At 48.7% G+C, this 23,466-nt stretch overlaps 1 protein-coding gene across 1 annotated transcript in view; it reads left to right on the top strand.

The window, feature by feature from the left end:
• Positions 1 to 827: 827 nt before the first annotated feature.
• The window catches only part of CELSR1 (cadherin EGF LAG seven-pass G-type receptor 1), a gene marked incomplete at both ends in the record, with an annotated part of 172,064 nt that continues 149,425 nt past the window's right edge, over positions 828 to 23,466 (top strand). The window contains one exon of the mRNA XM_082011073.1: positions 828 to 4,023. Within this exon, the coding sequence (XP_081867199.1) occupies positions 828 to 4,023 (3,196 nt within the window). The remainder of the gene's footprint in view (positions 4,024 to 23,466) is intronic.

The following is a 23,466-nucleotide window of genomic DNA, read 5'->3' as shown; positions in this document are numbered from 1 at the left end:
GTTTAACTTTGTCCTGGACGGCGGACCCGGGACGACAGGTGGCTACGACGCGGGGAAGCGGCTGCGGGCCGCAGGGCCGCGCCTTCCCGCAGCTCCGCCGTCCCCGGCGGGGGCTGCTCCTGGCGGGGGCTGCGCGGCCGCCGCCGTCCCCGTCCCCGTCCGCGTCCCGCCGGCGGCCCGCGCAGCCCCCCCCCAGCGCAGCCCCGGCCGCGGCGGGCAGCGCCCCCGATCGCCGCGAGGCGCCGGTCCCGGCCCGGCCCCCGCCCCCGCCCGCCGCCGCCGCCGCCCGGGAGGGGCCGGGCGGGGCCGGCGGGAAACCCCGCCCCGGGCAGCACCCGCGCGCTCCGCGCAGCCTGCGCCGCTCAGCGCCGCCGCGGGACCGAGGGGAGCGGGGCCGGGCGGCAGGAGCGGTACGGGGCCGGGACGGCTCTTTCCTGTCGGGCAGCCACGCGGGACCGCGCCGCCCGTGGGTCGGCCCCGCCGCGGGGGGGGACTTCGGTATTTCATTTTCTACTTTTTTTGAGGGGGGGGGAGAAGGAGACGAGCAGCAGGTTTATGCTAATCACCCACTCGGGAGCGGCAGTGGGAGGAGGAGGAGGAGAGGAGCCATTTTGAACTCACTTCAAAGTTTAAGGTGGAAAAGTTGGAGCTCTCCAGCCCGCTGCCCGGCGACGGGGACGGAGCGCGGGGCTCTGGGCCGGCGGCGCCCGGGCGGCGGGGGGGAGCCGAGCCGGCGGCCGGTGGATGAGGGCGGGCGGGCGGCCCGGCGGGTGGATGGATTGTGCGGCAGCCTTCTGCCCGGCACCGCTGCTCGCTGAGCCCCGGAGATGCCGCGGCTGTCCGCCGCCGCCTGCGTGTCCTGGGCCGCGCTGCTCTGCGCGCTGGCGCCGGCGGGCGGCGGGGAGCTGCGGCCGCCCCGCGCCGCCCCGCTCCTCCACCTGCCCCCGGGGGCCGCGGGGCGCCGCGCCGCTGCCGGCGCCGAGCCGCCGGCGCTGCCGCCCGCCGGGCGCCTGAGGGCGGCGGGCGCCGCGCTGCGCCGCGCTCCGCCCGCCGAGCCCCGCGGGCTCCGCAGCGGCTGGCCCTGCCCGCGGCGCGCCCGGCAGCGAGCAGCCGCCGAGTCCCGCGGAGGCGCCGCCGGCTGCGCTCCGCCGCCGCGGGAGGAGGGCGGCGGGCGGTGGCGAGCGCGAGCGCGGCGGGCGCGGAGCCTCAACAGCCCCCCGCAGTTCCAGCTGCCCAGCTACCAGGTCTCCATCCCCGAGAACGAGCCGGCCGGCACGGCGGTCATCGTGCTGCGGGCCCAGGACCCCGACGAGGGGGAAGCCGGCCGGCTGGCGTACTCCATGGAGGCACTCTTTGACGAGCGCTCCAACGACTACTTTTCCATCGACGCCGAGACGGGCAGCGTGGTCACCGCCCGCAGCCTCGACCGGGAGACGAAGGACACCCACGTGCTAAAGGTGACCGCCTCCGACCACGGCTCCCCGCGTCGCCGCTCAGCCACAACCTATCTGACGGTGACCGTGAGCGACACCAATGACCATGAGCCAGTGTTTGAGCAGCCTGAGTACCGGGAGAGCATCCGGGAGAACCTGGAGGTGGGTTATGAGGTGCTGACCATCCGCGCCACCGACGGTGATGCCCCAGCCAATGCCAACATGCTTTATCGCCTGCTGGAGCCAGGAGCTGGTGACGGGGTCTTTGAGATTGACCCGCGCTCCGGGGTTGTGAGGACCCGAGCCCCGGTGGACCGCGAGGAGGTCTCCGAGTACCACCTGGTGGTGGAAGCTAATGACCAGGGCAAGGATCCAGGACCACGCAGTGCCACGGCTATGGTGCACATCACTGTAGAGGACGAGAATGACAACTACCCTCAGTTCAGTGAGAAGCGCTACCTGGTCCAGGTGCCAGAGGATGCCCCAGTGAACAGTCAGATACTGCAGGTGCAGGCCACAGATCGGGACCGGGGCAGCAATGCACAGGTGCACTACAGCATTGTGAGTGGCAACCTGAAAGGCCAGTTCTACATCCACTCTTTCTCTGGCGCTATCGACCTGATCAACCCTCTGGATTACGAGACTATTCGGGAGTACACACTCCGGATCAAAGCCCAGGATGGGGGCAGGCCTCCATTGATCAACTCCAGTGGCATGGTGTCGGTGCAGGTTGTGGACGTGAATGACAATGCCCCCATCTTTGTGAGCACTCCCTTCCAGGCCACGGTGCTGGAGAATGTTCCGCTGGGCTACTCAGTGCTACACATCCAGGCCGTGGATGCTGACTCTGGGGAGAATGCCCGCCTGGAGTACAAACTTATAGAGATGGCACCGTCCACCGGAGGTGCCCCTGTAGCAGGTGACTCTGGGTTCCCTTTTCAGATCAACAACAGCACAGGGTGGATCACGGTGGCTGCAGAGCTGGACCGAGAGATTGTGGAGAACTATCACTTTGGGGTGGAGGCCAGGGACCATGGCATGCCAGTCATGACCTCTTCAGCCAGCGTGTCCATCACTGTCCTGGATGTGAACGACAACAACCCCACCTTCACGGAGAAGGTTTATCACCTCAGACTGAATGAGGATGCAGCTGTGGGCAGCAGTGTCCTGACCCTGACAGCAGTGGACAGGGATGTTAACAGTGTTGTGACTTACCAGATCACCAGTGGCAACACCAGGAACCGTTTTGCCATCACCAGCCAGAGTGGAGGGGGGCTGATCACACTGGCCTTACCCCTGGATTACAAGCAGGAAAGGCAGTATGTGCTCACAGTCACTGCCTCTGATGGCACTCGCTTTGACACCGTCCAGGTCTTTATCAATGTTACGGATGCCAACACGCACCGCCCGGTGTTCCAGAGCTCCCACTACACAGTGAGCGTCAGCGAGGACAAGCCCATTGGCACCTCTATTGTCACCATCAGTGCCACCGATGAAGACACAGGGGAGAACGCAAGAATCACTTACATTTTGGACGATAACATCCCCCAGTTCCGTATTGACCCTGACACAGGCACCATCACCACCCTTATGGAGCTGGACTACGAGGACCAGGCCTCCTACACGTTGGCCATTACAGCCCATGACAATGGCATCCCACAGAAATCGGACACCACCTATGTCGAGATCCTTATCCTGGATGCCAATGACAACGCACCCCGCTTCCTGCGTGACCGCTACCAGGGCTCGGTTTTCGAAGATGTGCCACTCTCCACCAGCGTCCTGCAGCTGTCTGCCACCGACCGTGACTCAGGCCTCAATGGCCGTCTTCTCTACACGTTCCAAGGCGGTGACGATGGAGATGGCGACTTCTACATCGAACCCACTTCTGGAGTGATACGCACACTGCGCAAGCTGGACCGTGAGAATGTGGCTGTCTACAGCCTGCGGGCCTTTGCTGTGGACAGGGGCAGCCCACCGCTGAAAGCCTCTGTGGATATCCAAGTGACTGTGCTGGATATCAACGACAACCCCCCCGTCTTTGAGAAGGATGAATTTGACATCTTTGTGGAGGAGAACAGCCCCGTGGGCTCTATTGTGGCACGGATCAGTGCAGCTGACCCCGACGAGGGGACCAACGCACAGATCATGTACCAGATTGTAGAGGGGAACATCCCTGAGGTCTTCCAGCTAGACTTGCTCAATGGAGACCTCACGGCCCTGATGGACCTGGATTATGAGAGCCGGACAGAGTACGTGATCGTGGTGCAGGCCACTTCTGCCCCTCTTGTGAGCCGGGCAACGGTGCACATCCGCCTGCTGGATCAGAACGATAACCCGCCCGTGCTGCAGGACTTCCAGATCCTCTTCAACAACTATGTGACCAACAAGTCTAACAGCTTCCCCTCCAGCGTGATCGGCAAGATCCCAGCTCATGATCCCGATGTGTCTGACAGCCTGGCCTATACCTTTGTGCAAGGCAATGAATTAAACTTGCTCCTTTTGGACTCTGCCACTGGGGAACTCAAGCTCAGTCGTGATCTGGACAACAACAGACCCCTGGAAGCCCTCATGAAAGTGTCCGTCTCAGGTAAGTGAGCGTTCGAGGTTCATAAAGCGCGTAATTCTGCTTGTCAAACCAGTACGGGGGCACGGGCAGAAATAACTCACTTGCAGTTTAGTGCGCAGCTTTCGGTTTCCTGAGGCAGCAATTTATCTGTGAAATTTTTGGAGAGGAACCACAAAAATGTGTCGAGCCCATGTGCTGTGGATTGAAGTGGTGCGTTGAAGTTGTTTACTAAATGCGGATCACAAGGGTAAATAAATACAAGGGTGTGTGGAAGGGTATATACTCCCTCAGTTGAGGTGGTGCTTTGGCTGAAGCTTTTCTGATGTGGTTGCGTAAGGGTAATAAATGATGTAACTTGCAGAGATGTAGGGAATGCACATGTATCTGTAATGCCATCTCCCCTCCCTCTTTTTTTCCCTCTAAAAAAAAAAAAAAAGAAAAGCTGAGATTTGGTATTTCTGCTTTTTTAGCAACAAAACATGTTTATTCCCTTCTGCCTCCCGGGATTTGGCTGGTAAGATCCTTAGACCTCAGACCAGTTCTCTGCTGGTGCGGCCCAGGTGGATGTGATGCTGGCAGAGGTGCGCTGGTTTGCATTGCTGGTGTGTGTTCCTGTGGGAAATGGCGTCGCTGAAAGCAATGAGTTGTGGCTGTGTAATAGCTGTGTAACGCTGCTCATTGCACTGGAGTTGCTTTAGTACAGCTAGGGGCAGATACTGGCCAAATACAGCCCCAAAATCGGTGCTGGTGAGGAGAGGGAGAGGAGGAGAGAGCGAGGGGTACTGTACCATTAACTTCCTCAGAGAATTTGTGTCTCTGTGTGTGTGAAGACTGTTCTATACCATCCAATATAAGCTGTTACATGAGCACGTACATGCTCTTAGGGTATTATTACTCTTTTTCTGCTCAGTTGCTTGTTTATCATGGAATTACTTTTTATGCCTTTAATTGTGGCATCAGTCATGCAATGAGTAATTTCCTCTGCAGGTGCCACTCTATAAAGTTTACTGTGGACCTGATCCCATACTTGTTGACTCTCAGAGGTTTAACCGCATATGTTCCTCGCCGCCTCTCTCTGCAACCTAAAGCTAATATTTGTATTCACTCTGCAAAAAATAGCTGAAAGTACTAGGTACATAAAATGACACTTTGGGAAATGCTTCATTTTGGATGATTGTATTAAAAAAAAGAAATCAAACTGTGGCATAATCCTGGCAGCGCTCGTTTTACTGTAAGTAGTCATGACATGCAGCGGGGCCTTGGGGGAGCGAGCCGTGCTCTCCCTTGTGTTTGCAGGTTTGAGGTGCTTTTTGCTTCAGGAAAATGAAAGTGATATTAAGTGAACTGATTGAATTTACTGCGGTGTATCACCTGACAAGCCACTCCTGTTTCTTCCAAAGTGCTGGGGGGCAGCTAATGTGGTGAGTTAGCTCATAAATGCTGTTTCCATGTCCTGTGAGGACTTGCAGAAAAAACAGACAGTTGGCTTGTGACCTTAAAGAAAAACATTTGGATTAGGCGCAGGTGATTGCGTGGTCATTGTCTGAACCAGTAGCTCTTTATCTAGTAGCAGAAGATAAGAACTCAACTTGGAGCAAGAAGCCTGGAAAAGACGTTTTGTTAGACTAGATGAAGAGAGTGTTCAGAACAGAAAAATAGATGACATGAACCGTTCCTTTCTAAATCTAATGATTTACACAGTTTAAGTGGATGAAATCTCAGGTAGGAATGAAAACCTCTGTTTTCTTAAGTAACAGGAGCTTGGTTGTGCTAGTTTTCTTTTCATGTTTGGTGGAGGTGTGAACTTTGAAACACTGCTGTGATGTTGATAAAAACTGTCTGTCCCCTGCATGTCTTGAGATATTTGAAAGATTAAAGCTTTTTATGGATGGGATTTTAAAATAATTTCGGCAAGCAATGAACTCCATTTGACATTAATTTGGAGAAGTTTTCTGTTTGGAAATGGAAAGGGCCGAGTTTGGCAGTGTGTGATTGCGTCCAGGAAACTCTCACCTGCCAGCTTTCTCTGGTTTATCTGATGCAGTCGTTAAAAAAAACGACAGAGAAGAACTCAGACAGAAGTGCTCCACGGGGTTATCTCTAAATGTTGCGAAATACCTGCAAATCATCTGCTAAAATGACCTGCCAGTGTCTATGGAGTAGCCATTAACCTCTCAACCCAGACAAACACTAAGTCTTACCCTACTCACAGCTGCTCTTCAGGTCAGGGTTCTTTATGAATGTGGGGAATTTGATCTATATATGAGTGGGAAGTAACATGGCTGCTATAAAAATCTTATTTCCACCTAGCGATGTGTTGTGCTGTGGAGGCAGGCACGTGAGTGTGTGTGACGCTAGTGAGGAGCCGCACTACTCAAATTAGTTTGAGACTTTGATACTTGTCTGAAACCAGCATTTTTGCATTTGATTTGGGGATTATTCAAATAAACACGGTAATTTTGGTCATCTGCATATCAACAAAGCCTTAAAAATCAGGAAACCCAAGCAAATGAAGATAAATCAATTTTGTAAAACCTGAGAACAGCACACTCGGTGTTTAAAATTTAAAACGTACTAATGGTATAAATGTTGTCAGAAGCTACGTGGGATGGTGGGCAGCTCTGGGCAGGCTCTGCCTTCGCCCTGGTGCGGCGGTACCTGCTGGGCTGTGCCCCCGCAGCCCGTCAGGAACCCACCCAGGCGGAGGAGGGAGGAATGTGGGTGGTGTGGATATTATTAGCATTTTGCTTTGGATTGGGAGAGAGCTTTTGAAGTCAATCTCTTTTGAAGTGAATCTCTCTGGGTGCCCTTCTGCCCGTGCCTGTTGCACAGAGCCTTCTGAGCGAACAAACCGGACCCCTTTTGAATGAAACTAATCCAAATGTGCTCCAGGGGTGCCCCAAGGCGTCCCTTGAAAAGACACTTTCTCCTTTTTCCATTCAAGGCTTTCCTACAGAAAAGCAGAACTTGGCTTTATATTCCCGTGCCTGCACATAGTGTCATTAGGTCTATGTTGTTTTAACAACTGAGGTGAAGTCTGGACCCTGCTGAAATCCTGCCCTTGCTTTCCAGGGGGTCAGGATTTTACTCTGGACTTCTGAAGACAGGTGGTCAGGAGTCAATCAGTCTGTGATTTCTTAGTGTTATTAATAAATATATAGCTTAAATTGACAGAATCATTAAAAAGTGAGGTTTTGTCCATGGTAATATTCACAATGACATCGAATTGGGATTTATCTGGTTCAAAAAATGGGTTAAACATTGCTCAAGTCACATCGCATTCGCCTGTGTTAAACATTACACTGCGGTCATGGCTGGTGCTGGGGGGGAAGGCTGGTGCTAGCCTCAACTTTGCACAAACGTTGCACAAGTTTGCCTGGGTATCGCATTGCAAACGCTGCTGGCCCCTGCTTGGCTGTGCTCCCGCAAGTGGTCCCACTTACCACCACCGACAGCTCGCTGGGATGCAATAGATGTGGGCACAAACTCTGATGGGAACCCAGCCTAATTCACCAGCGCAGGCAAAACCCAACTTGACTGTACGCTACAGCTTCCAAGCGGTCCAGATAAATGTAAAACATCATGGTGTAACGTCCAATTTTGGGAAGGGAGTGCTCTTCAGGAAAGCTGGTTTCCCCAGTGAGGGATAGACACCCAAGTGTTTCTGAGGGCGTGCGAGCTCAAGTATCGCCTTTTACATTTCTTTGGCTTTTAATCCCCAGTGGCATTTAGTGGGGTTCTTGACTATCAGCAAATACAAATTGAAATAGAGCTCATTTGTGCTGCAATAAACTTGGGATTTTTACTCAAGCCTTGTTAAAAGATCTTCATTATTATTGTAATTTAAAAGTCATTATGCTAATGATCTTGGATCTCCAGCTCTGTGCCTTCTCCATACAGATGTAACGGAGATGCAATACTTTGGTTTAGCCCCTCTAAAGGTAAGGCCACAGCTGTGCCTGGGATGCAGGGCACTGGGGGGTTGTGTGTGTATGTGAAGAAAATTTGAGATTAAAGGGGGGAAAAAAAGGCACTCAAGGGAAAAAAAGGCACCTGAGGGAAAAGGCATCTCTGAGTGCAGGGGGCCCTTTGGGCGCGGAGGGCGAGCGCGGGGCGACCGCTTGGGATGCGGGCCGGGTGCCTCGGCAGCATCGGGCTGTGCCCTGGCCTCGTGCCCCCGCCTTTGGGGAGCGGGGTGGATGGGGCTGCTGGGCCTGGTGAGTTTTGGGGGGCAGATCCGCAGGGCTACCGGTTCTTTAAGGGGTGATGCTTCTGGCTGCCTGCCAGGACTTGCTTTCGGGGTCGGCGGGGGCCAGTTAGCATCTGAACTGCTCTCCGTGGGTCACCCACCAGGGAAACATTCCCGCGGGTGGCTGCGGTGGGGTCACTGCGGGTTGTACAACTAGGAGGTGATGGAAAGGGACGGGCGGAGGCTCCTGTCTCCCTCCCTCGGGGTGGGAGGAAGTGTATTGGTGTGTCGCGGGGCTGCAGTGCTTTTGCACGCTCGTGTGCCCGATGCTTGGCGCGTGCATCCTGTGCTAAGAGGAGAGAAAGCAGCAGCTCGAACGGTGCAAAGACCAGGGAGGCAACAATGAGGGTGCTCGTTCAGAGAGATGGTGTGATACTGCGAGCGGTGGGATTGCGTCCCCAAGTCGTTACTGGGTGTATTAAGTGAAGGAGAAGTGAAGGATGACCCGTAATGGTTAGCAGCAGTGGTTTTGAACACTTAGGTTTATTTTCCTAAAGTAGCCAAGCAAGAGTAGTGCCTATCATTTTAAAGTCAGGGTAGCAGCTGGATCTGCTGTGGCTACCTAAATCCTTTATTGCATCCATGTAGGTTCTGTATTCTATTCCATAAGTGAGATGCATTTTAGATGTGCGTCCCTACAGCCTGCAGGAGTTTGACTTTGCCTCTTCAGCTGCATGAGCTGTTCCAGCCGATAAAAAGCTGTGGCTGCCTTGTTGCTTTTGTACGTGCTTCCTTCCACTTCATCCCTGGTTTTCATAGGAGTGGTGTATTTTTGTTTCAAAAGACAGGAAAACGTCTATGGCTACGAGAGGAAAATATTTAGTGAAAGGCTGACTGACAAAATAACTTTTTACTGAGATAAAAGCTATCTTCTGCGTGGAAATAAATAAAATGGGAGTTATCTGTAGCTCAAGCTACTGTAAATAAGCAATTTCTTTGCTAAAATGGTTATCCCCGTAATAAAAAAATAGATGTTTACCACAGCATAATTTAGAAAGTAAATGAGAAGTTTTGTCTCAAATAAAAGCTATTTTGTCCATCAACTTCTTTCAGAAAACACTACTGTGCAATGGATCTGTCACTAAAAATGTTTTTAAAATGTTCGTTTCTCCCTGTTTCTGTCTGTGTGCAGTGCATGCTGTATGTTCCCTTTTTTTTTTTCTCCACACAGTTTTTAACAAGATATTTCTGCCTTCCTATGTCTTGGTGGTTGAAGCATACACAGATGGCACTTAACCTCATCCCACAAAGTTAAACTTTGAACCATAAATACTAGAGGTCACAATTGGTTCCTGGAGGGGGGAAAAAAAAAACTGTATATCAAAGCCCTACACAAACACAAACTCAGCAATGCTGTTTACAAACCCAAGGGCATGTTTGTATTTGCAGCATCTTCTTGTTAATATTTCTGTACAAACTATTGGGTTGCCTTGATTGAGAGGGTCTGAGAAATGGCTTATTGAGGTTGCAGGGGTTTTTGGCTGGTTTTGTACACCCTTTGTTCAGTCTACCGATAATTTTATTTTTTTACTTCCTAAATGTTGATGCTTTTCTTAGAAAGAGGGAGACTTTAGGATAACAAGGAGAAAGTGTAAGGAGAATGAGACTGAAGATGTTAGAGGGAGAAAGATATACTAGGCTTTATTTGATAATCCAGTCGTGACGGATAGACATTAAATTTAGAGAGGTATGATGGTGGGGACTGCCTGGAAAACTTTTTTCCTCTGTTTTCAAATGATTTACAAATGGGGAGGTGGTTTTAATAACTGTTTTTAAATTGGACTAGTAATTGTTGTATATTTTTGATTACTTTTTAAGCTTCAGGGTGTATTGATGAATTGGTTTCCTTGGCACGTTCCCTTGTGATTTGCTTTCCTTTTAGAATTCTGTCACTTGTGGGTTGCGAAGAATCATCTTTTTCTGTTGTTCTGGGGACATGTTTCCTTGCAGTTCAGAATTGGTTTAGGCTGGGGTTGTGGAGCCTGCTGCACAAACTGCCAGCTACAGAATAAACATCGAATTGTTGTCAAGGGTAGTGACAAAATAACCCTTTGTTTAGAATACAGGAACAGTTTTCTAGGTTTGGATGTTAGGATGATAGTAAACCTGAAGTAGAATTAGTGGTGGGGAAAGTAGGTGATGTGAGGCAGTGGGATTTTATACTTCATTATCTCCAACATCCCAAGTGCTACCTGAGGAAGTGGCTGGCTGCTGATAAAATGTATAATTTTACATTTGCTCATTGAATGTCCATTTTCCTTCAGCATATGTACTTCATATCTTGAAACTCCCTTTCATTGTTGACTCCCATCTTGGAGCTGAATGGATTTTCTCAGAAATCCCATGACTGAGGAAAGTAGTGCTGGCTTTTAAAGTATGACATTAGGTGAAGCATGCTCACCACTCTCTAGCAGGGCTCTTACTGGTGCGACCCTTCGCAGACGTTTGGATGGGAACCCAGGCATCCTCACGTTTCCACCGGTCTGGTCAGAGCGTGGCCCTGGTATATCCCAGCATCTTCACTGAAGGGTTGGGGAGATTCATCCATGGTCTCCTGCCTCCTCCTCAGGATGTGCTGCAGGTCTGCCAGACACCCCCGCAGCTGACGGGCTGTTTCCGGCGTTTTGGCTGGCTGGGTGCTCAGGGTTCATGGGTTCAGGGGCATGTGATAGCACGCAACACCTATGACTGTATTTACAGTTCATCCAGATGTGTAGCTGCTGCATACATTGGCATGGCTGAGCTTGCTTTCATCTGGTTATTTTGGGTACAGACAGCAATGACTGCACCGTAGCACGGCTTCAGGTTGTGATTTCACTGGGCCTCTCGATTCCTTCGTGGGTCAAGTGAGGCTGATACAAAGACTGTGGCAACATGACTGCTCTAGAAGTTGGGAGTAGAATTACTTTCTGGGCAGGAAACAAGGAAATGTGAAGGAGAAACCTCTTCTAAACCTACGTGCTACGAACACCTTTTCAATATTAAGCAGCGTGGGCAACTCTACCTGTAACACTCACATGTGGAAGATGAGTAAGGAGTGGATCAAATGTCAGACACGAGATCTATGCTCTCCATCCTTTCTCCCTCTCTTTTTCTGAGCCCTCAGGATTTTGAGAGCCAGTTGGTGGGGACAGACTCGCTACATTAGAGTGCTTGAGATAACAACATGACTTATCTGCTTACCTCAGTATTGCCTAATTTATAGGATTTGGGCAACTGTCTCTCTTGGCTTCCTTTGGCATACTGTCTCGTCTTTCCAAAAATACCTACAGAGACTCTCTAGGAAACGTAGGAGGGTTAGAGGAGCTGAAGATACTCAGATCAGATCTAATGACCCTTTTTGGCGATGTTCCACATCACAGTCTTTCTGTCCTGTTTTTTGTGGGAATGATGATGCTCTTAGGTAAAATAGTACTCTGGCTACTCTGACATTGACTTTGCCATTTAAGAAACAAGTATGGCAGTGCTGTCTTTTATGAACGATAGACTTTTTTTGTTGTCTGCTCCTTTTTTTTAAGACTGTTTGGCAAAAAGATTGCATAAATCAGAGTACAGAACAAGTTGATGAGGGGCCCCGTTCTTCACAGTGGTTGTCCACTTGCAAGAAAGAACATGAGAGACCTGATTAAATTCAGTTTTGCTACAATGTGTTTCTGTGACAAGTGATAGTTTTATCATTTTTACCCCCAGTGCAGCTCTTTTTCCAGTGTTGAAAAACACTGAACTAGTTATAGGTGTAACACAAGTTTCCAAAAGGGGCAGGATGTAATCTGCATGGAAAATTTTGAAATCTGCTGTTGAGCGATCTCTTGTTTGTTTGGCGAGGATTTGCCTAACACGTTTTTTTGTACGACCTGGGTGCATACACTTCGCTTGAGATTTCATTGCAATATGTTGATTTTGTTGGATCAAAACAGTGTAGTCAAACGTACAGCTTGGCTTTTATAGTCAGGTTTGTATCACCTACCATGATCTGCCCAAGAAGTCAGGTATCTCTTCAAAGGTGGTCATGTAGGTTGCAGCCATGATTGGTTGATAGGCACGAAGGCTGCTGGCTGGAGATGGGCATCTCGCCCCACTGATTGAAGAGGGAACATAAATGACTGGCTTGGGCTAATTGCCTTGTTGTTAGGTGGCTAAAGTTCAGTGGGGTGAACCCACCCTGAATATGTGTGCCAGGAAAGAAGGGTTTGTTTTCTTTAGTAGCAATGATTGTACTTATTTCTGTTACAGCAAGCTACCTGTAGTAACAGGCTTAGCAGACTGAATGGAAAGGATGGGGGAGGCTATAATTTCCAAACAGGAAGATGTTTCACTGTGAATAATGCTAGGAGAGACTTTAAATGTTGTCGAGAGTTTGAGTGAATGAAGGGGGAAGCTATGCTTTTATGGGGATTTGGCATTCAACAAAGAAATAAAACTTTAAAATACTTCAGAAAGATGATCTTTGTACTTGGGGAAAAAAAGCAATAGGACAGAAAAGTAGGATTTGCTGGAGAGAAAGGAAAACTTTTGGACTTTGTTTGAACAAGTCGTTAATGCTGCTAAGCTGTAACCGCCTTCGTATTTATTCCAGTATTTACACTTGACAAGCACAAAAAAAGCAAATAAATGAAATGGTAAACCTGTAATAAATCCTCAGGGGACCACATAATAAACATAGACATGTTACGCTTATCAAATACAAAGGAAAGTAATCTCTTTTCAACACCATTGCTGAATGTGTGATAGATGCTACATTCCGCCAGGTCTCCAGCACTTCTGGAAATTATGCATCTGGTCAAAATATTTCAGTGCTTTGAGAAGGAGAGGCCATTGTTAACAACTGCTGTCAACGTGGCATCTCCTGCCTGCTGTGGAGTCTGTAGGCTCGATCCGCTTTCAGGGGGAAGCAAGAGCATCTGGACCCCACCAAAAGGGGCAAAACAGGAACTATATTATTAGATTCGAGTTTGACAGACATGATGGCCAGCACCTACCAGTCTGTCTTTGCTGTTAAATCACGACAGGCTGTTAGGATTGCAGATGTACTTAAGGTGATTCTCTGTAGCTGCCATGCTACCGGGGCATCCATCATGGGTACAAAGAGCTGCTGGATCAGTTGGGTTTGCTCTTTCCTTTCACTAGTTCCTGATCAGACACCTTGACCCTATTCAAAACTGATGTTAGCAAGTCATTGAGTTTATTGGATTGAATTCCTGTCATAGCACTTTTGGACTTTCCAGGAACCAGCCCAGCCCAGCCTCTCATTTACTTGTGTGCTCGCAGCGATGTTCATGCTGGATCTGATTGTTAAGGACATCCTTTAATAGCCAAGCTGTGATTTTTATTGCAAAAATTTATTAATTTATTAATCTGTCTCAGTTTAGTTTAAGTCATGCAAAAGCTGTCCCACACTAGTGCATGGCTTGTTTTAGCAGTGCGTGATTGCTGGGGGCAATCACTGCGGGCAGAGCTCAGCATGGCTAGGAAGAGGCATTGGCAGCTTTCACAGCTTAGGTCCAGTATAGATCTTATATCTAACCCTCAAATGCCTCAGCGCCTCACTTTTAGGTGCCTGTTCCCTGCAGCGGTATCCTGTTTTAGGCAGTTAAGTGTCCTGTAAAGTGAGAGTACTTGAAATACCATCCTGCTACGGCTTGGGCACTTCACTCAGCATAGCGATCAGGACATTTAGTGAGGACAGAGATGGGCTGGGCTCCAGGCCTTGATCTCAAAGCTCTTACTGTGCTATACGTTAAAAAGGAGCCGAATAAGGTACAGAAGCTGTTGTGGGACTCATGTTTCCCATCTCTTAGGTAAGTGCCATGAGCTACAGGGTCACGCTCACACTTGCAGGGCACCAGAGAGGAGACTTTCTGGCTCATCTTCATGTATGTGGGCGTCTCTGCTTCAGTTGAGCCCTGGTGTGCAGTCTGGCTTTGACCCTCAGCTGCTTTAAAAAAACATTTTGTTTAGGTGATAATAAAGCTGCATCATGAACCATGCAGGCCATGTCAGGATGAGGTCAGTTCTGGCTGTAGCCAGGGTCTTAGCTCTTCCCACCTGTGAACTCAAAGGTAAAATAAACAGGAACCCCAGGGCTTTCCAGAGAGTACTTTCCTATTGATCAGAGCTGATTTGTAAATGAGTTTTGCTTTTATGTCGAGCGGCCCCCAGATGGGATAAAGGGTCAGTTATGGAAGGATTCACAGGCTCAGACTTAAATTATGCTGCTAAATATCCAGAGTTCAGCCCATCTTCAGCTACTGTTTAATCCTCTTTCTCACCGCAGTTTGCTGTGATGATAGACTTGCTAGTAATTATCAACATGTTGCCACTCGTCGCTTGGATCCTGTGGCTTTTCCCGCAATGTGCTCATTGACGCTACAACTAGCCGACATTGTCCTGACACATACTGTAAAGGCCTTTTGGCAGCAATGACTGCGTTGAACTATCCTGTCGGTTGACTCAGTTTCCCTTCTCACGGGGTGTATTTCTGATGTTGGCCTCCTTTTATTGACACAGTGTAATTTAGCAATGTGTGCTCTGCGTGACGAGCTCTCCATCTGGCAGATAATTGCCTGCTAGTTTAAATCCCATCTTAACTTCAGTTTCTTGAGATCATGAAACCTCCTGGTGTCTTCTGGTTGGTTTTACAGGCTGTTTGCAAAAGGATTCATTATGTGCTGAAGCGATGTGTGCAAATTTCTGGCAGTTTTTTTGAATATTGGGTAACACAGGTTAACTTTTAGGTCCTGCTTACTAAGCTACCCAACATTCTTCTGCATTCTGTTTGGCAATCTACCACTTGAGTTTGTTGACCAAGCTGCTGACAGCAGGCGCTGGTTGTTTGCACTGGTTATGCAAAGTGGGAACCCTGAGTATGTTTTAGGATCTGGTGAATGTTGAAAGCTTGTTACACAAAACACGCTGGCGTTCCTCTTTCCTTCTTGCTTATCTTCTTCTCCCTTTTCCCTTCATGTGCATTGGATCTGTTGGCCGTGTGCTGTTTTGCAGCAAGGTGCCGCATCTGTGCAGTTTGCCCACTGCAAGTTTGTACTGGGCTGTGCACAGCAGAGACCTCATGGGGGCTGCTTTTGTAATACCCACTGTAAACAACGAGGATGACCCCCAGACATTGGCTGACCAACAGCCCCGTGAGCTAGGCAGGTACAGGCGGTAGCGCTGAAGACCGCCCGGGCCCGGACGATGGTGTGTCCAGCCGGCGCTGGGAGCCGGCTGGCACCTGCCCACCAGTGTTGTGGCAGCATGCTTTCTCGCTGCCTTCCCTCTTGCTTTTGGGGAGGCAGGGCAGGTTTCTGACCCGCTCCTCACCCTCTTCTGACCACTGTGCTGTTACTTGCTATTAGGTGGGTGCGTTGGCCCAAGGCGAAGGGGCAGGGTCCGTCCCTTCCAGGGATGCTCCCAGTGAACCGGTGACGGCCATCGCATCACCCATGCAGCCCTCATAGTTCCAGTCGCCATTTTGGAGCTGGGACCTCAGTGGTGCTGGCTGTTGAGTGCAGCTTCCAGAGGTTTTGCAGCCGCAATCCTTGACCCATGTTCCTGCACAGGATCTCAGGGGCCATGGCGTGAGGGGGTGATGGTCCCACAGAGGTTTTGCTGCCTGGCATGGCAGTCACAGGACAGCTGTGGCCAGCCTCAGGTCACTGGGCACACTGCACATTGAGTGTTGGTACTTGGTCGTCTTTGCAGTCTGTGGGAGCAAAACCTGTACGCATGAACTGGGAATTTGGCCTGGTTTGGGTATAAATGGTGATTTTTGGGTTTTTTCCTATCCCTTGTGACAAGTTGCAGTTGCCTCTCCTGGCTGGTTCCTTTGTGCATTGGCCCCCTTATGGCTCAGCTAATAGCGGTGTCTGGGACTTTATTCAGTGTTAAGAGGCTTTAAACTAAGACATTCCTATTTACTGCCAACAGCATTGATAGACATGACTGATTAATGGCAATAAACTCAGGTGAGAACTGAGAGACAAAAATATTTTTTATACTGTATGCAGTGAACATGTTTGTTTTGTATGAATGAGTTTTATGAACTTTTGTATGATCTGCTTTTAAAAGATGTCCATTGCCAAATGGTCGGGGATTTCTTAAGCTGAGATGACTGATTCACTCCTTGGCTCAGCCAAAGTGCATCAGGCTGCACTGAAGCTGAGGTGCTGAGATGATCAGATAAAATTACCCAAATTCTTCATGCCACTGTTGGCAGTTGAGCATCCATCCTTTTTTTTTCCTGGGAGAAAGTCCTCCAGGAGAGGCTGTTTCACCTGCTGTGAGGTGGTGTCAGTAACTCCCTGGGTTTTTGCTTTGTGTCTCCTTGATCAGACTTCAGCTGTCAAAAGATCCCATTGCTCTTTTCAAGGCCTAAAAGGAAAGTAAAGTGACAACTCTGATGTCCCATTTGAAAGCTTTCTTTCTCAGACTGGAAAGCGTCCCAGGGTATAAACAACTTTACTCACACTCTACATATCCCATACTGATCATACAGGATGGCATTTTGCTGGCTTAGTGTTGCGTAAAGTTGGATGTTGTGTGTTTTCAGGTATTTAAATGAACTTATATAAATGACTAATGATAAGAAAAGGCTAATTAAATTTTATTCCTGTGCTGAAACAGAATTTTAAAGAAATCAGTCTGACACTTCAACAGTTGTGAAATTCGCAGTGTTGTTCTTTGCACTGTAGAGCCTTTGTGCTTACTGGTGTAGTCACATTACATGACATTGCCTAATAACCTGGCAAGGCGTATTCCTGGCTCATTCAGCAGGTAAGGCTCCCTCAGGGTCACTGAATCCCTCCATGTACCCAGCAGAGAGCTCAGCCTGATGATTTTACAGCCACACGTCTGTGTTCGCATTTCCAGTTTTCCCTTTTATGGCATGGTGATTATTAAAACAGAATCACAGAATCACTAGGTTGGAAAGGACCTTCAAGATCATCAAGTCCAACCATTAATCCAGCACCACCATGTCCCCTAAACCATGTCCTGAAGCGCCACATCCACACGTTTTTTGAACACTTCCAGAGATGGCGACTCTACCACCTCCCTGGGCAGCCTGTTCCAATGCCTGACCATCCTCTCGGTGAAGAAATTTTTCCTAATATCCAATCTAAACCTCCCCTGGCGTAACTTGAGACCATTTCCTCTCATCCTATTGCTGGTGACTTGGGAGAAGAGACCAACACCCTCGTCACCACAACCCCCTTTCAGGTAGTTGTAGAGAGCGATAAGGTCTCCCCTCAACCTCCGCTTCTCCAGACTAAACAACCCCAGTTCCCTCAGCCGTTCCCCATGAGACTTGTGCTCCAGTCCCCTCACCAGCTTCGTTGCCCTTCTCTGGACACGTTCCAGCACCTCAACGTCCTTCTTGTAGTGAGGGCCCAAAACTGAACACAGTATTCAAGGTGCGGCCTCCCCAGTGCTGAGTACAGGGGCATGATCACTTCCCTACTCCTGCTGGCCACACTATTTCTGATACAGGCCAAGACAAGCAAGGCTCTGACTAGTTTTGTGACCGGTGTCATCCCTCCCTGGCACTCAGTGGCCAATCTGCTGGTGGTCCGTCCTGGGGATGGGTTTTTCACTGTCGAACACCCGCTCCATCCTCATGGTGCAATGGGAGAAGCTGACGAGCATAGGCAACCTTGTGGAGATGCTCAGGTCCTGGGGTGGAGGGTCACAGCAGATAGCTGGTCCTCTAGCAAATGTGATGCTGATCCATTAGAGCCTCAGGGTAATTTAATCACTTTTGGAAAGCATAATAGTTAATAATGCCACAGTAAGAAACTGCCACTACTTCTGTTCTTTATTAGACATGTTAATTTCTTTTCCATTTCTGTTCTTTGGTATTTCGTAGCATTCAATTTTCTCTACGATAATTTCTGAGTCACGAAATCTCTTGGAACAGGTTAGCGTCCATGTGATGGTGTTTTGGCATCTCTTGCATTTCCTTGTGCACCTTTTGCATTTTTTGTGTTGCTGCTTGTCTAGAGGCAACACTGCCGCCTCCCCCAAGAAAGCAATATATTGTTACCTGGTTGTGATGTGCCATGCTGCCCTCTCCTTGGAGACGGGCCCTCCACCACCTACTTAATGTAGTATTTAAAGGGCTTATCAAATACTGTGATGGAAAATTACTAAATTTTCCGAAATTACACTATTTGAGTGACTTACTTTTCTTGTCCAAACACTGTCTATGTGTTTGAGTTGGTTCAGAAAGATGGAAGCAGCAGACCAGCTGAAAACTGCGTTGGTGCATGGGGCTTCCCCCACAGGGGTTTAAGTGGGGTGGGTTTATTAAAGAAAGTGAGGTATTACATGCTGTTGTACAAGACACTGTGAATATCTCGTCTCTGTACAATTCTCATAGTTCCTGGTTAAGAAAAGTTAATTTGTATTGTAAAGAGGACAAGTTGGGGAACAGAGAATTTGTTTCACTGGAGGTATCATTTATGGTAGAAGATTACATCTTTCATATTGCAAAATCAAACCCAAGAGGACTGTAATTGCTGCCTACCTGTCTGAACTACTTATGGAAACTAAAGTTAAGAGCAGGGCAGTTTAAAGGAAAAAAATATGTAAGTGAACCGACTCTCAGTAAATTTAGGTGGGATGTTAGAAGGCAGTTTGAAACCTTTAGGGAAGCAAATTTCAGAAACAACCTCTCTGTGAAGGGATCCAAAGAAGGGTAGCTGGGTTTAAGATGAAGCTTGATAAATTAATGAACGCTTGATAGTTTATAAATAGTATTATGTATATACAACACACTTCCTTGAGAAGCTTCCTTGAATAGAAAATTGAGCTTGTTGGTGGGAAAATTATTTCCTGTTCTCTTTTTGCTGCAGAAATTAAACACACATATTAGCAAATTGTAAATGCAATTAGCCCTTTGAACTGCCTGAGCTTGTGTAAGTTGTTGTGTGTTGATAACAGCATTGCTATCTTCTCCTAAACTTGGTATCAAAAGAAGATAAAGAATCCACAAGGCAGCGTGGTTCAACAGATAAATGAGTGGGGCTGGAAGTTACTCACAAATGTCGCAGGCTGCAAGTTGCAGCAAATCTGAGCCCATCTTGCTTCTGGCTGTTACAGTCCTTCCCTTCCAGCACCTGTATGACCTTGTGCTGGGCTGTTTCCATGTACCAAGTTGCTGAAAAGCCAACCTGCCGTTAAAAAAAACCCAGAACAAACTTATGATTTAGCATGAAGAAACAGCTCAGTGCATCAAACGAGTATCAGAGACAGTGCAAGGGAAGATGAAAGTTGATAAAAAGCCAAACTACCAATAAAAACAAACAAACAAAAAAGTTTTGACTTAGTGTGAAGAAACAGTTCAGTGCAGTATGAAATGAGTGCCAGTGCAGAGGAGGAGAGGGACTGTGGCAGGCCACCCTTAGATTAGCTTAGGGCTGCTGTGTATTTGCAACCAAAGCCTAAAGAAAAATACTAATTTTTGTTGCTTTTTTTTTGAGTAGGATTTTTATTACCTTGTTCTGGAACAGTTCAGCATGGTTGGACAGGTACCAGGGATGGTGTAAAAGAGGAGGCAGTAATTAGGCAGATTTAGGCTCTGCCATTGGCTTTGTGGGTTTTCTGCTGCTTCTTCTTGGAGGAGATTATATATGTTTGCCTATGCTTGCGTTTTGTTCCTTCTGGAAGGTAGAAAGACTCTAGAAAGTCCTTCAACATACGAGAAGGTAACGCTGTCCGTCCCTTCAGCCTGAGTGACCACATTGACTCAAACTAAGGGCAGAATTTGTTCCAGTGCTCTGTGTGCAACACTCAGCACCTAACCCAGGTAGGCAAGTGTGTCAGCACTCGCCACTCTCTTCTATGGCTACAAACCTCCCAGCTTTCATTTGTATGAAGTTCTGCCACTTAGAAGTTCTACAGCTTGAACTTACCACAGACTTTGTGATGCAAAATGCAGCTGCGTTGTGCTAACATCAAAACCATAGGAGATTCAGTAAACATGTTTAAAAACATGGTTCTTGGAAACACACAGAGCGCGAGAAAATATCGTAATAAATGAATGCAAAAATAACCAGCTGAATAACTTAAGTTCTTTGTTCCCTGTAGATTGCTGCCTTTCTAGGTTTGTTAATAAAAACACCCAAATTTTTGCTAAGAAAAGTAAGAAATTCCGTGGTAGTAAGGATTTTGCATTGAGAAAGTGTATATATTTGAGCTCTGGCACAGTCCTTTGAATTATCTAGGCACTACTGTAACCGATAAGTGAATGCTGATAACCCTGTTAATATTTCAAGGACTCTTTGCAACTATAGGGGAGCAGTTGGTAACTATCACATTCCTTTGCATTGCAGGACAGGTTTTTTATTTGCGATCTTAATGGTGTTATATACATACATTTTTTCAGGCTCTATTCACCTTGTCTCGCAGCAGCTCCTTGGCAAGCAGCCTCGTGAACTCTTTAAGATGCTTCTTACTCAGAGCGGCTGGGCTCATTGCCTGCCCTGGTGTGGCTGGGATTTGGATTGCAAATTCCTGCTCCGAACAAAGAGGGGGAATAGAAAAGTCTGGTCTCTGGCCTCTCTCACACTGTAGGAAACCTTGCTGGCTTCAGAGGATTGTACTCATAACTCTGGCTACACTTAGAAAAACAAAAAAATTGTCTGTCTTTGCAAAGATGGATGCAGCCCGAGCAGGTAGGCACGTTGCTAAAGGGGGAAGAGAGAGGTGGCTCCAGGGAGGCTGCTGGGATTTTAGGCATCATCTTATCTAGAGCTACTCCAAGCCTTGTCCACACTTGTTCCCCTTTTCTCCTTCCTCCTACTTCGTCTCCTCAGAATCATAGGGCTGGAAATCTGCATTTTTAGACAAGACAGAGGGTGGGAAAAAAACTTGGATGGAGACAAACCATGTGTGCAGGATGTGTCCACATGCGTTCCCTCACTGCGCTCGTCAGCTGCGCCCAAAGGCTGTACAATCTGAGAAGCAGTTTGCTGTAATTGCTTTCATGAAACTGTATCAACAGGGTAGGATTTGGCCTGTACTGGCTTGCGCTTGGTGAGGAGCAGAGGAGATGAGTCAAACTAAACAGGGTGACTCATCAGAATCGGGCTCATGCCATGGTTTGTGTGTATAAAATTGCTTGGAGTTGGGCAACGGGTGCTCATGGTCGTGAAATCATTATCTCCCTTTGGTTTGCTGCTCTTCCGAGCTGTTGAAGACACCCTGTAAAGTCCCTGTCAGCCATAGTCAGAGCAGAAGGTGGCTCTGCTTGGCTGATCTCCGGTTCCCCAGGGCCCCGGGCAGGGACACTGCGAGGCAGCCACTGAGGATAAACTTGCGTCCTTGCACCCGGGGTTCCCTTTTGCCATCTCCATCATCAAAGGTGACCAGAAAAGCTCAGAACACTTGTTTGTGTGGAAACCTGTACGGAGGCCTTTGCACAATAGGTAGTGCTGGGCTAAGCGGCCTGTAGTGATTCATCAGTTTGGTTTAGAAAGTGTGGCAGTTGCCTCCCTGAAGCCAGGCTTGTGTAGCGTGACGAGGAAAGCTGCTTTCATGTCTCCTGCGCTGTGTTTTGATTTGAAACCGTCCTCCCTCTTACTCTTCTCTCGGGCGTCATTGCGTTGCAGATATTCACCACAAGCTGAGATCTCCACCTCCCTTGTGGCATGAAGTCACAGGTCTTAATGGACTTGGAGGAGCCAGGTGGAGGCAGAGAGAGTGTGGCCAGATGGATACCAGCACTACCCTGTTCCTCACCCTGGGGTTTATCAGAAGAAATCCAGTCAAGAACGCTTTCCTCCTGCACAAGAAACCCTCCTTAAGAGGTGAACTGGAAGGTAGACCCAGCTGCGAAGCCCTGGGAGGAGAACCTGGTTTGATCTGCAGATGAGAGCTCTTGCAGACGCAGAGCCGGCGTGGTGGCCGGGAGCTGCTGCGGGGGCCCGAGGGTTGCGCTCGGCGGGAAGGGGCCCTGAGGCTCCCTCACACCGATCTCTGCAGACAGGAGCAGTCTCAAAACATTGTCTTGAATATAATGTGCACAAAACCAGCCTCTGGGAAAAGCTGGTGCTTGCCGGAGAAGTTTTTTGGGTGTATCCTGCTCTGTGAGTTACGATTTCTGTGAGGTGCAACACACCCCTTTTGGATGTGTTTGTTAGTCAAAAAGTACACTGACTTCCTTCTGTTTCAGGAGAAGTGGGTCTGAAGGAGAGGCAGGTAAACAGTGAAAGAGGATCTCCTGGCACGGCTCACCTCGGGAATAGGAGGCTGCACGGGGACTGGGATTTAGCTGGGCTGCCTGATTCAGAGCCATGTGTAGGTAATTAAGGTATACACTCCAATTAGCCTAAGTAGCCCTTTTATTGATGTGTGAGATCAATGAGCCCAACTGCCACACAGATAGCAGAAAATAGTCTGGATGATTCTAACCACTGTTTTGCATGTTTAAGTAATTTAAAGTTAGAAAAGACCTGCCCTGCTGATGTTTACAGAGGCTCATTAAGCAAGGCAGGGATGCTTGCCTGCCCTGGAGGCTAAATGGCAGCACCTGGCTGGGCTGGCATGGCTCCCTCTGCTCCGTCCCATCCCGGCGTGGCCAGGATCCGGCTCCCTCTGCTCCGTCCCATCCCAGCGTGGCCAGGATCCGTCCCTGCGAGCGAGCCAGCTTGGCAGGGTGCTGCTGCACCGGCCAAAAACTGCACCAGGCCCAGTGCTGACATTGCTGCTGCAGGTGATCATATGTAGCGCCTTGTTTTATTTACTACCATAAACATCACCTCTCAGACCTGCTAAATTATGTGAGACCAAAGGGATGTCTAAGCCAATATCCGTACTCTAGCTCTGCCTAGTAACAAATGTTAGGGAAAGAGTATGAGAAACAGGACAAGTACAGGCTGGTCCTTCCCTTCTTGCACTGTCCCAGCTCCCAGCAGGCAGGTGTTTAACGGCTTTTGGGGCTACAGGCTTCCCTCGGATCATGGTGGTGACTCACCGTGGGGCGAGTCAGTGCCGAAGTCTATGGCCCCCTCATCTCTCAGTTTGTTTAATCCCTCTCTGAGGTTTCTGCTTTCCCCAATGCCTGAACATAGTCCTCACCATTCATATGCACAGACTTGCAGAAATTGTTTTCTGTTAAAACAGTTGCCTTATCATTTCACTGGGTGATCTTCAGTTTTCATGTTGTGAGGAACAGGGATTATTTGTTCTTTGTTCCCCTTTTTGTTGTGACTTTGTATTTC

The sequence above is a fragment of the Phaethon aethereus genome (genome assembly GCF_964289735.1).
Source record: "Phaethon aethereus genome assembly, chromosome: 1".
Classification (NCBI taxonomy): Eukaryota; Metazoa; Chordata; class Aves; order Phaethontiformes; family Phaethontidae; genus Phaethon; species Phaethon aethereus.
The sequence above is the reverse complement of the archived record's forward strand: the minus strand, read 5'-3'. Positions and strand labels throughout refer to the sequence as shown.